Source organism: Chrysochloris asiatica, unplaced genomic scaffold, assembly GCF_000296735.1.
Source record: "Chrysochloris asiatica unplaced genomic scaffold, ChrAsi1.0 scaffold00025, whole genome shotgun sequence".
Classification (NCBI taxonomy): domain Eukaryota; kingdom Metazoa; phylum Chordata; class Mammalia; order Afrosoricida; family Chrysochloridae; genus Chrysochloris; species Chrysochloris asiatica.
In genome coordinates, this window is record NW_006408543.1 from 16,220,362 (window position 1) to 16,232,280 (window position 11,919).

The following is an 11,919-nucleotide window of genomic DNA, read 5'->3' on the forward strand; positions in this document are numbered from 1 at the left end:
GTATGATAGAATGAATGTAAAACTAATGTTCTCCCATGTAAACTATCACATAATTCACAATAAAACATTTAAGAAAAAAAAACAAAAAACCTATGTCCCTGACTGCTCACGCCATAAAAAATATTCTAAACCCCAATTCTTAATGGTGTAGGTCTTGAACCACCCCCATCCACCCCACCCTCACCCTCCCGCCCAGGTACTCAGTCAAAACACTAACTATGTTCATGAAAATCAGCCAGGACTCAGTAAAATTCATTGATTCAAATGTTGCTGATTTGGAACAAAGTGATTCAGAATGATTCAAAGCTTGGAAGGGTGTTTTCCTACACTTTCCCCGGAGATGGCAAATTATGTATGAAATCAAAGTAGAAATGTTCAAAACACAGAATCTGTCGGCACTGAGAAGTATTATCTGACATACAATCAGTGTGCTCGGTACCAATTATTGCCTATCAGAGTTCAAAGCCCTCTATTAACTACTTAAGGGGCTCTGGTGGCACAATGGGTAGCGCTTACTTGCTATCACAGAGAGGTTGGTGGTTCAAACCCACCAGGTGGAACCATGGGTGAAAGACACAATGGGGCAGCTCTACTCTGTTACATGGAGTCCTGGTGTGGTGCTGTGGGCTAATGCGTCAGACTGCAAAGTCGTTTGAATTGCAAGGTCGGTGGTTCAAGCTCACCAGCTGCTTCTTAGAAACCCTATACAGGGTCGCTATGGGTGGGAATCCACTCGACAGCACTTAACAACAACTGCTATATGGAGTTGCTATGGCACCCAGCGACAGCAACAGCAACACAACAACAATAAAATTAAAACAGTTTTAAGTAATTATTACAGCAAATAAAATATACAGCAAAGACTGGAGATGCTGAAAAGCAATACGCCTGTTATCTTTGTTCTATTCTTTGTATTTTAAATAACAGCCAAGATTATTGAATGATTATTTTTTCAAATGAGAAAGAAACACGTGGCAACAAATTCAAGCAGGGTGAGAGGGTATGGAGTGAAAATGAAGTTTCTCCCCAGAGACCATCCTTGTCCACCAGTGTCTTACATTCCTTCTAGAATTTTCTACCCATAGAGAACAGTTGTGCATTCTTTTTTTTTTTGCGTTAAATAGCATTAAAAAAAAAAAAAAAAAAAAGTCCATACTTGTGATTAGCCTTTCTCCAATTAGTTCTATCTTGATTTGGGTGGTGGGTATGCACCGTTGAGTTCTAACTCATGGCGACCCTGTATAGGGTTTCCTACACTGTAAGTCTTTACGGAAGCTGAAAGCCTCATCTTTCTCCTTCAGAAGGGATGGTGGATTTGAACTGCTGACGTTGCGGTTAACAGCCCAACTTCTAACCCACTACATCATTAGAGCTACTTAGTTCTACCCTGTTGTTACTGTGAAGTGCCACTGAGTCAGTTTCAACTCATAGCGACCCTGTATAGGGTTTCCGAGGAGCTGCTGGTGGCTTTGAACTGCTGACCTGTGGTTGGCAGTCTAGTGCTATACTACAGCGCCACACCTAGTGCCCGACAAGATACTTCATGAAACATTGCAGATGTAATATTCAATTGTTGTTGTTAAGTGTCGTTGAGTCAGTTCCGACCCATAGCGACCCTGTACAGGGTTTCTGAGGCTGTAAATCTTTACGGGAGCAGAAAGCCTCATCTTTCTCCCATGGAGTGGATGGTAGTTTCAAACTGATGACCTTGAGGTTCTCAGCCCAATTCGTAACCACTACGCTACCAGAGCTCCTTTATATTCCATAGCCGTCAGCTTTAAAATCCCACCTGAATGGATCAGGTGCTACCTGTGGCTGATGTTTGGGCTCCCAGAAGTACCAAAACCAACCAAACTTGATGCCGTTGAGTTGATTCCAGTTCATAGCAACCCATAGGACAGAGCAGAACTGCCCCATGGGGTGTCCAAGATTGTAACTCTTTACAGAAGCTGACTGCCACACATTTATCTCCTGTGGAGTGGTTGGAGGATTTGAACAGCTAACTTTTAGTTAGCAGTTGATTACTTAATCACTGGGCCACCAAAGTTCCTTCCAGAGGTGTCCAGGCGTCCTTAAACTTTGGTCAAGGTTAGCCTGGCGGCAGATGCCCTGGTAACCCACCACCAAGAAGAGCCCTAATGACCCAAGCTTTGATATAGCGTCAGAACTATCCAAAGTCATTGGTGCTTTTTGTCGCTAAGCAAACTTACCTCGTTAATTATGATCCTGCTGGCCATCCGTAGTCGAGTTCTGGGCCCAAATTTATTGGTGATCATTATGCGTAAGCCTGCTTCTGGGAAGTTGAACTTGGGCGGGCTGGAACTCATGACCTCGTCCACCATTACCACGGGGGTTTTGCCGTATTGTGGCTTCTCCTTCACTATTGAGCACAATGTCAGGATTAGTGCTGGAACCTCCCTGAGGACACACCCAAGGGCTCAGGACTGTGTATGCCCCCTCATGTGACTGTGGACCTGGCAGCTACTTGGAAGCCAGTCTGGGTAACTGTCTTCAGCACCTCCCATTAATCAAAGTGGGGCAGTGGTTCGGCAAACATCTACCACTTGGAGTGTTAAGACAGACCTCCTTGTCTCCCCCTCTCTGACACCACTCACCAGACCCTTTACCTTCAGCCTCTCCCTCTGTGATGGCCCTCCCTTCTGGGGCTCCATCCTGGCTAACTGTTGAGGTCCATCAGCCTCACTGAGCAGTCTACAGGCAGGGTCCCCTGTCATCTTTCCCCCAGGACTCTGATTGTAAGAGCAACTTTCTCTCTTCTGGTTTATAGAGGTGCAAAATGAAACTCTACAAATTGACAGGGGCCACCTAGGATGGAAAATGCTAGAAAAGCCCTAGCCAGCACTGGCTCTTGATAGATATCCCAGGCGGCACTCTTCCCTGGTACTCATTTCCCATAATGACTGGCTATCTCCAACCCACAGGGAAGGGGGCGAACTGCTCTCTGTGAGTCAAGTGGTGGGCCCCATGATCTGGTTCATAGGTGAGGCAGCTGTGTCTCAAGAGAGGAGTCTGCTTGTCCAAGGGCACATGGTAAGCCCAGCCCCTTTAACAAAACCCAGCAACCTCCAGGAGTGGGACTGCTTCCTCTGTCGGACCCTTTTCCCCCATCATGAGGCTGAACAAGGCCTCCAATTCTTTCCTATACTTTTGGAGGATTTGACACTCTCTCCAGAGTCTCAGAAGATTCTAGAACCTAAATTCTTAACACAACACACACAGGCAGGCTGAATGTCCCCACTGAGCAGCTGTCAGAATAGAGAATCCCCTCCCTCTCATTGGTTCCCAGTTCCTAGGAAGTGTGTTTCACAGGCAATATGGTAACTAGGAACCCAATATAGGCAACCAACTCATGCATGAGTTAATGGCACGAACATGAACAAACATACACCAAACACATACCTCTCACCACACAGGCAGCAAGGCTTGGCAGACAGGAGGTGTGTGGGTTAGAAAACAAAGCCAGACCATGCATTTGTTGGAGATGGAGGCCAGCCTCCTCTGGTGAGGTAGGAACTGGGCCTGGGCTGGTGGGATTATTATTATTATTTAAAATGCATGTGTTATTGCTTGGATGAAAGTAGATTACTTACAATTTAGAAGAGGAGAAGAGTTAAGGAGACAGCGGCCAACAGTGAGGGCCAGGAATGATTAGTGTGCGATGGGTGTGGAGCGCGTTCTCATTGCAGTGCGGTGCTGGGGTTACATGGAGGAGGTTAGTAGAGGAGCTTTTACAATGAGCTTCGATGCTCCAGACTCTGGCCTACGGGGTGAGCCCTCGCCTGGCTGAATGGAAGCAAAGGCTTTACTTCTTCTCTGAGGAACAGGAGTGTCTGTGCCCATAGCCCCTTACTGCTGCAGGACAAGTGGATCCCTCCCGACCCAGGATCCTCCACTTCAGAGGCAGGGACTAGAGACCAACGAGCTGGCCTTGTCCAGTAGCTACAGCCCTGTCATGCTCTGCTGGGCTCAGAAGGAAGGAGCCCAATGGAGCGTCAGTATTCTGAGGTGGCAATCCCACTCGCTGCTCTCCATTCACCAAATGGCAGCACAAGATGCTATGGCCAAACCCAGAGAGGCTGTGAACTCACTTACAGCATGTTTCCCCCAAAGTTCAGCACAAGATCTGGTTCTGTCCCCTTCCTTCCTAACTCAGGTCATCTCAAGTCTGAGGTGGCTCTACAGCTAGACTAGCTTGATCCAATATGGTGACCAATAGTCAAGGGGCACCAGCTGTTGGGCTGGGCCCAAGGTCATCTGGAAGCCAGGGAGGAAGAGTGGATTCCCAGCAGCTGGAACCAGGGGAGCCTTCCTTCCTCCATTCCCAGGACCTTTCCTCGATGGATTGGGTCCTGCTTTCTGACCAGAAAGGTAGAGCCATGTGAAATGTCTGCAGGAATCTTAGAAAGGAGACCAACCAAATGAACAATAAAGAACTGGCCCGAGGTGATTTGGAAGCTGAGCTACATGACTTTGAAGACCATTTAAAAACACAAAAGTGTTTTATAAAGAGCAGGGGTAACACACTTTATACTTTCCTCTTGTGTGTGAGTTCTTGAAAGACTCTAAGCAGCCAGCAATCTTGTATTCTGTGGGTGGGTCATTAAATGGCATCCTGCCCAGAGCCTGAGGACAGGCTGAGAAGAACCCTGGCATCACCTCGAGATTCCCTGACAACACCATTTGCAAAGGGAAAGTCCCAAAGGCCTTGTTCTCCTCAGTCCCTCCAGAGATGCCTCCAGAAACTGGACATTTCTCCCTCCTGCTTCAGTCAAATCCGTTTCTAGGGAACAGAGCACTGGAGTGACTCAGCATGGCCCTCTGGGAGCCTTTGGTAGGACACTGGAAGTCTGAGAGGGAAGGGACAATCCTCCAATTAGAGATAGAAACCTCTAGCGTCTACATCTTTCAGCTCCCACTTTCCAATTCTGGACAAAGAGAACTGCCCTTCCACTCTTCTAGTCAGCAAGAGGCATGCTCTTGTTTTCTTCTCCAGAGCTTGAGGAAAGATATAATTCTAAGTCTAAGCTTTGCATTTTCTAGAAATTATCTTAAACTTGAAAAAATTGGTGGGGAGAAAGCAACTTGTGGGGAAGTCCTTTATGGGGACCAAAAGGGATAGAGACCATGTTAAGAAAAAGCTCCAGAAAATGACTCTGAAGGCATGAGAGGGGCTGGATTTTTCCCTGAAGGGACCAGTTGCTGAGGCCTCCGCCATCTTGGAAACAAGGACTGTGGGCAGGCAGCAAGGACACTCTGTTAGTCACAAGGGGGCGCTAGGCAGCTCTCAGACTAGCATTCTCCACCTGGTATCTCTCACTTGTCGTGATGGCCCAGGAGAGCCCAGAAGCAGCAAGTTTTATGGTTATGTGTTAGGGCAGGAAGCAGCCTGTTTTCAGAGACTGTGTGTGGGAACCTGTGAGCGAGACCTCAGAGATACTATGTCTGCGGAGTTAAGATCCAAATCCACCACAAAAGAACACTGCCTCCCCTTCTGAGGAGGTTGTCCTGGAAACGGCTCTCCCCTGGGGCAGCCTGTTCTGTATTAAGGAAGCAGAGTGATGGCATGGTTGTGTTTCCACACACGGGCTTCCTTTGCTTGGTCTCTAGAGAGTAAGTGTCTGACAGCTAGGATGTGGCCTTGACCTCACGCCACACCCCCATATGGAGAGATCCACCCTTCACTTGGGCATCTGCTACATGTGTCTGTTCTTGGAGGTTGTTTGGGACAGGGGACAGATAGTTCTTGCTCAAAGTACACATGGGGCAAGTCCTTACTCAGAAACACCTCAAAACAAAGCTCTGGGGGCAGAAGCACAGAATATAGATCAAAGCCCCCAAATGTCCCAGGCACAAGATTGCACTGCCCCTTTGAGATCACCTGACCCAACCAGCATCACAAATGAAAGTGCCTGAAAGAGGACGCCAAAGACCACAGAGACCAGGGAGAAAGACCTTCCAGATGGTCAGTCCAAGGTTATTTCATCTGGTCTGGTGAATTCCTGGTGTTTTGATATCTTAATTATCAGCACTTATTCAGACAGCAAAGCCGTTTGAACTGCAAGGGCGGCAGTTCGAACTCACCAGCTGCTCCTCGGAAACCCTATACAGGGTCGCTATGGGTTGAAACCGACTCAGCAGCACATAACAACGACAACACTCAGGCTTTGGAGTTCCTGGGTGGTGCCAAGGGTCTGCAAACTAAACTGCTAACTGGAAGGTTGGAGTTGACCCAGAGGCACCTCAGAAGAAAATCCTGGTGGTCTATTTGTGAAAAATCAGTCACCAGAAACACTACTGAACACAGTTCTGTTCTGACACACATGGGTTGCCATGAGTTGCAACTGATGGATGATACCTGGTTGACTATTCAGACTTCACGCTGGTCTCAGGGAAGGAGGCATGTGAACTCTCTCTGTTCCCGGCAGCCTCCCAGCCTGAAGGAATCACCTATGACTGGCTGGGCTTCTTGAGAAACAAGGACAAGGTTCCCAAGGAAGCAGTCAGAAGTGGACAATTCGGGGGGTTCTGTTGGAAACCCTATTTAAGGCTGCTGTGAGTTGGAACTGACTTGATGGCCCTTAACAACAACAACAAGTGGTGGCACACTGGTTAAAGTGCTCAGTGGCCAGAGGAAAGGTTGGCAGCTAACTCTGTGAAGGAGACAGATGAAGCAGTTTTCTTCCCTAAACGCCATGGGGCTGTTCTACTCCGTCCTATGGGGTTACATGAGTTGGAAGTGACTCCATGGTATTGAGTATGAAGTCGACAGGGGCTGGCTCCAGCGGCCCAGAATCCGTGTTCCCAGAAAAGCATGGTAAGAGCAGCTGAGGAGCTGAGGCTGCCCTGGCCCAGGGCAAGGGGCTTCCCTGAGGGGCCAGGGGATTCCTGCTCGGCTCAGTGGGTACCTTTCCTGGCCTTGTGGATCTTCTGGGCAGCTGCCCCGAGCCCAGGAGCCAGCAGGCCTGGCATGTGAGAAACTATGGGGAGTCTCAGGTCTGCTCCACCGCCCCCCTGTACCCACAGCTTCCTACTCTAGCCATTCACGTGGCTCAGAGAGACACTAGGGCCTTTCAGGAGAGCCAAGCAGGCCTCAAGCCTTCCTCAGGAGGTTTGGAAAAGGCCCAGGATGGATGACTTTTACTGTTTTCCTAGTATACCATCCTTCTATCCTTCTGACGTCCTGGTGTGACACTATAGGATAAGCACTGGACTGTTAACCACAAGGTTGGTTCAAACCCACCAACCACTCCTTGGAAACCCTATACAGGGTTGCTATGAGTTGGAACCAACTTGATGGCACTTAACAACCCCCCATCCCTCTAATCCTTCTGTCTAAGCCAACACCAATATGTGCAACATCTCAGACCTTAACTCTCCCTCCTCATTTAGGTGCGTTTGACCACAGGTAAGTCCGATGGTAGAATTCTGGTCTTCCATGTGGGAGATCCGGGTTTAATTCCCAGCCAATACTCCTCATGCAGAGCCACCACTGACTGATGGTGGAGGCTTTTGCCTGTTACTAGGAGGCTGTACAGATTTCAACGGAGCTTCCAGACTAAGAGGGTATAGAAAGGCCTGCTGATCTACTCCCCAAATTCAGCCTATGACAAACTATGGCTCACCACAGTCTAATCCACAGCGGACCCTGGGAATGGTACAGAACCAGGAAGTGTTTCCTGCTGCTGTAGATCAGGCTATTGTGAGTTGAGGCTGGCTGGACAGCAGCTATCAATAACAAATCCTGAGAGGGTGACAACTGAAGGGAGAGAGAGACAGTGTGTGTGTGTGTGTGTGTGCACGTGTGGGTGCGTGCGCTCCTAAGAGGAGAGAATGGCTTCAAGAACAGTGTTTGTGTCCCTCCTGTCTGCGCAGCCTTACCTGGCCCCAGCAATGGCACGGAAGGGTCATCATAGCTAACGTCATAGTAACCATTACCATCCTCCAGCTCGTTGTCGACCGTGCTGCCATTTGCAACGGTCTTTTGTTTGATGGTGAAAAAGGCTTGCATCTTCACGTTGTACCTGGAAAGATAAGGAAGGAGGTCTGTGAAGTCTTTGAAGGCCAGTCCCGATGATCACATGAGTAGGGAAGTCTGCTGGGATCTATCTTCCTCTCCCCACCCAACAAGGCCAGCCTGGCCCTGGGAGTGTCCCGCTGGGAGGGAGGTGGTCATCTGAGGGTTTCCACCGGAGCTGACAAGCTGCCTAACAAAGCCTTTTGACCTATGTGCTCCTTAGAGTTGTTACTGGGCTTTCTGGCGGCACACGAGACTTTTTAGCCCAAGAAAATGACTCACGCCGGCTTACTGCATGTTACAAGCCGGTCTGAATAAAAGAAGTTCACCTAAAGCCACAGGACAGGCTCAAAGGAGCCATCACCTGGACTGGCCAAGCAGCCAACGACACTCATGGGGCTTCTCCACAGACAGTCCCAACTTTCTCTATCTCGAAACCCTTCAGGTTGGCCCTCAGAAGGAATCCGGAAGGCCAGTCCTCTTGCAATTTGACAGGTTATCACCCATTTTTATATAACACTGTGGGCGTTTCTAGTTTCATCCAACTCACAGGGTTGTTTTCTTTTGAATTGCCTATGGAGGGTGTGAGCTGGGCCGCACCCAGAGGGGCCTGGAGCTGACACGCTCAGTAAGTACTATGAGTGGCACCCTCTGTGGTTGTGTTTGGCAGCGGCTCTGAGAGGCTGGACGTTATGATGCCAAATTTGCCTGGCTGTTTGCAGAGAGGGACATTAAAGTATCTGGAAATTTAGAGTGACAGCAAGAAGGGGTGACCGCTGTACAGGTGGAGATGCAGCAAGCAGCAGGGTACCAAGGACTTTGCTTGCCTTTTGGTCTGCGGAGCAGCCCACCAGCATGACTTTTGCCCAGCAGTGTGTAAACCTCACTTTCCCACTCTGGCCGTCCCTAGCAGGGTGCCCACCCAAGGCCTGGGGATGGCTCAATGGGATGGAAGGAGCCATGGAGGTTTCTTTAGACTGAAGCAGCCCAGAGGGAGCAGGGAATGGAAGCGCACTTACTTCATGATGAGAATATAGAACACGTACAATATGATGAGCACCAAGCCTTCCCACCTCAAAGAGAAAACGAAATTGATTAGAGCAGGAATCACATGGGGCTGCGGCAGAGCAGGAAGGCAGGCAGTGTCTGCCCATCTTCACCCAGCACAGCCCCAGCCTACGGGTGCCCCCCTCCATCTGAAGCCCCTCATCTAGGTGACTGAAAGAGGAAGCTCATGGGGGGAGTCTATTCACAGAACCCAGGCAGAGTCCCCCCTTCAACTATTGAAAGTGAGGGGGGCAGAGAAGAAGGGACTGTAAATACCACATCTCGGGGTTCCGGGCAGGTACTGACCTGGAGTCCCACAGAACCCTCCTGAGGCCCCATGGCCACCTGAGATGCAGAGACCACAGAAGCTGTGAATGTGGGTAAAGAGCTGCCCACAACCCAGGGACCTAGGAACTGACTGAGACAAGATCGGGGCCTGGGTACAGAAGCCTCTTGGGAAGGAGGTTGGAGTAGGGGGTGTCTTTCAAGGAACCCTGATGGCACAGTGATTAAAGCACTCAGCTGCCTACCTAAAGGTCACAGTTCAAACTCACAAGCTGCTCTGCAGAAGAAGGATGCGGCAATCCACCCCCATAGATTACAACCTTGGAAACCCTATGCTGTTGTTGTTGTTAAGTGCCGTTGAGTCAGTTCCAACTCATAGCAACCCTATATAGGGTTTCCAAGAAACAGCTGGTGGGTTTGAACCGCTGACCTTGTGGTTCACAGTCCAGTGTTGCTCCTACAGCACAGCACCAGATGTCCACCCTATAGGACAGTTCTACTCTGTCTACCGTATAGGGCAGTTCTAGTTCTCTAAGGTTGGTAGTAGATGGACTAGACGGAATGGCAGTGGGCTTTTAGGTTTTTTGGGTCTGGCTAGAATGCCCTTTTACAATTCTCTTGAAGTCCGCTTATTGCCTTCCAAAAGCACATACTCATGGAACCGTTCTACATGGGCACCATGGGATTGCCATGAATCGGGGTGGGTTTTGTGTTTTGTGGATGTAGCAAAAATTCTGCTTAAAGCAAGATTTTCTATGGCTCTGACCACAGGCCTCTGGGAAACCACAGACGCCGTAGCCTGTTTGTTCATCTAACAAGCATGGTGAAGGGACGATCTTAATGAAGGAACTCTTTTCTACTTCCGTGTCAAAGGCAACTAGCTTCTTATATTCTGTTCTAAGTTATTATTTTTTTTTAATGTTGCTTTTTACAGTGAGATCATTCATTCACCTGGGAGTTCTTACTATAGAAGATCTGATTTTATGACCACAACATTTGAGGTCCCCTTCCCTTCCCTCATTGCATTGTTATGGGCTTATTTCTAGATTCTTGCCTTATGCTTATCTCTGTCCAAATTACCAATGATTTTTTTTCTGATTTAGTTTTATAATATATCCTCATACTTGTTTGTTGTTGTTGTTGTTAAGTGCTGTTGAGTCAGTTCTGACTCATAGCAACCCTGTAATAGGGTTTCCTTGGGGCAGAAATCCTAAGGAAAACACTTTTTGTCACTTGGGAAGGATAAATAAAGGCATGGCTGTTTAGACTGATACAGCTTTTGATATTGTAAGTTCATAAGCTTATGTTTGCAAAAGTATTTATACAAATGATTCAATGAACTCAGCAAATAAGATATTGGAAACAAATAAAAAAGGAACTGCTAAAAACAAAGGTTGCAAACTTACCACACAATCTCTTCATCATATATAAACTGGAAGCAAGAGAAACAAAGAGAGGGAAAATTTATTCCAAACAACGAACAAAGCACCTGGAGCTGACATATCAGCCTTGTTATTTGACAACGGTTAATGTGTTCAACTTCCACTGCTAATGGAAAGGTTGGAGGTTCAAGTCCAGTTAGAGGTATCTTAAGAGAAAGATCTAACCATCTGCTTCCTGTGAATCAGCTTCTGAAAATGCTAGGAACACAGTTCTACTCTGACAAACCGGGGTCACCAGGAGTCAGGCCTGATTGACTTAATGGGCTGTGGCAAGCTTGCAGAACCAGCTCATATTGACCCTCTTACCAGCTCTGGGGTTCTCACCTGCAGAAGGAGACCTTTCCTTAGTGGGAACCTGGGCCAGAAGGACATGGAAACATATGGATCCAACTTGTTTGTTGTTGTTGTTAAGTGCTGTTGAGTTGGTTCTGACTCATAGCGACCCTGTATAGGGTTGCCAAGGAGCAACTGATGGTTTGAACTGCCAACCTTGTGGTTTGCATATGTAAATTGTATGGGTAACACCGTGAAGAACTGGAATTCCAGAACACTTAACTGTGCTCATGCAGAACTTGTACGTAAACCAAGAGGTTTATATTCAAACAGAATGAGGGGATGCTGTTAAGTTCTGACTCCTAGGGACCATGTTAGGATTTTCAAGGCGCAGCTGGTGAGTTTGAACTGCCAACCTTGTGGTTAGCAGTCCAGTACTTATCTTAGAGTATCACACCAGGATACGGCACAATTTCAAACCATAAAGATTGTATTCTTTCATCATAATTATTGAATCTGTGTCCTGAGTAAATAATCCAAGAAGCTGGATCTACATAGAAAAACGCAGGCTCAGGATTGGAGGAAGACGCATTAACAACCTGTGATATGCAGATGACACAATCTTGCTTGTTGAAAATGAAGATGATTTGAAGCACTTACTGATGAAGATCAAAGACTATAGCCTTTAGTGTGGATTGCACCTCAACATAAAGAAAACAAAAAATTCTCACAAATGGACCAAAAAACAACATCATGATAAGCAAAGAAAAGACTGAACTCAAGGATTTCATTTTACTTGGATCTTCGAGCAGCAGCGAGACGTGTAGTGTGGAGCTC

General features: G+C 47.7%; 1 protein-coding gene across 2 annotated transcripts in view; it reads right to left on the reverse strand.

Moving 5' to 3' along the window:
* SLC24A4 (solute carrier family 24 (sodium/potassium/calcium exchanger), member 4) overlaps positions 1–11,919 on the reverse strand; it is a 259,968-nt gene that overhangs the window by 67,132 nt on the left and 180,917 nt on the right. Inside the window, exons 8-11 of one of the 2 annotated variants that reach the window (XM_006839564.1) lie at positions 10,774–10,799; positions 9,055–9,108; positions 7,957–8,042; positions 2,211–2,380 (exon numbers count right to left, since the gene is read on the reverse strand). In XM_006839564.1, coding sequence (XP_006839627.1) covers positions 2,211–2,380; positions 7,957–8,042; positions 9,055–9,108; positions 10,774–10,799 — 336 coding nt within the window. Of the gene's footprint in view, positions 1–2,210; positions 2,381–7,899; positions 8,043–9,054; positions 9,109–10,773; positions 10,800–11,919 lie in introns of both variants that reach the window. The other variant, XM_006839563.1, reaches the window with a different exon arrangement.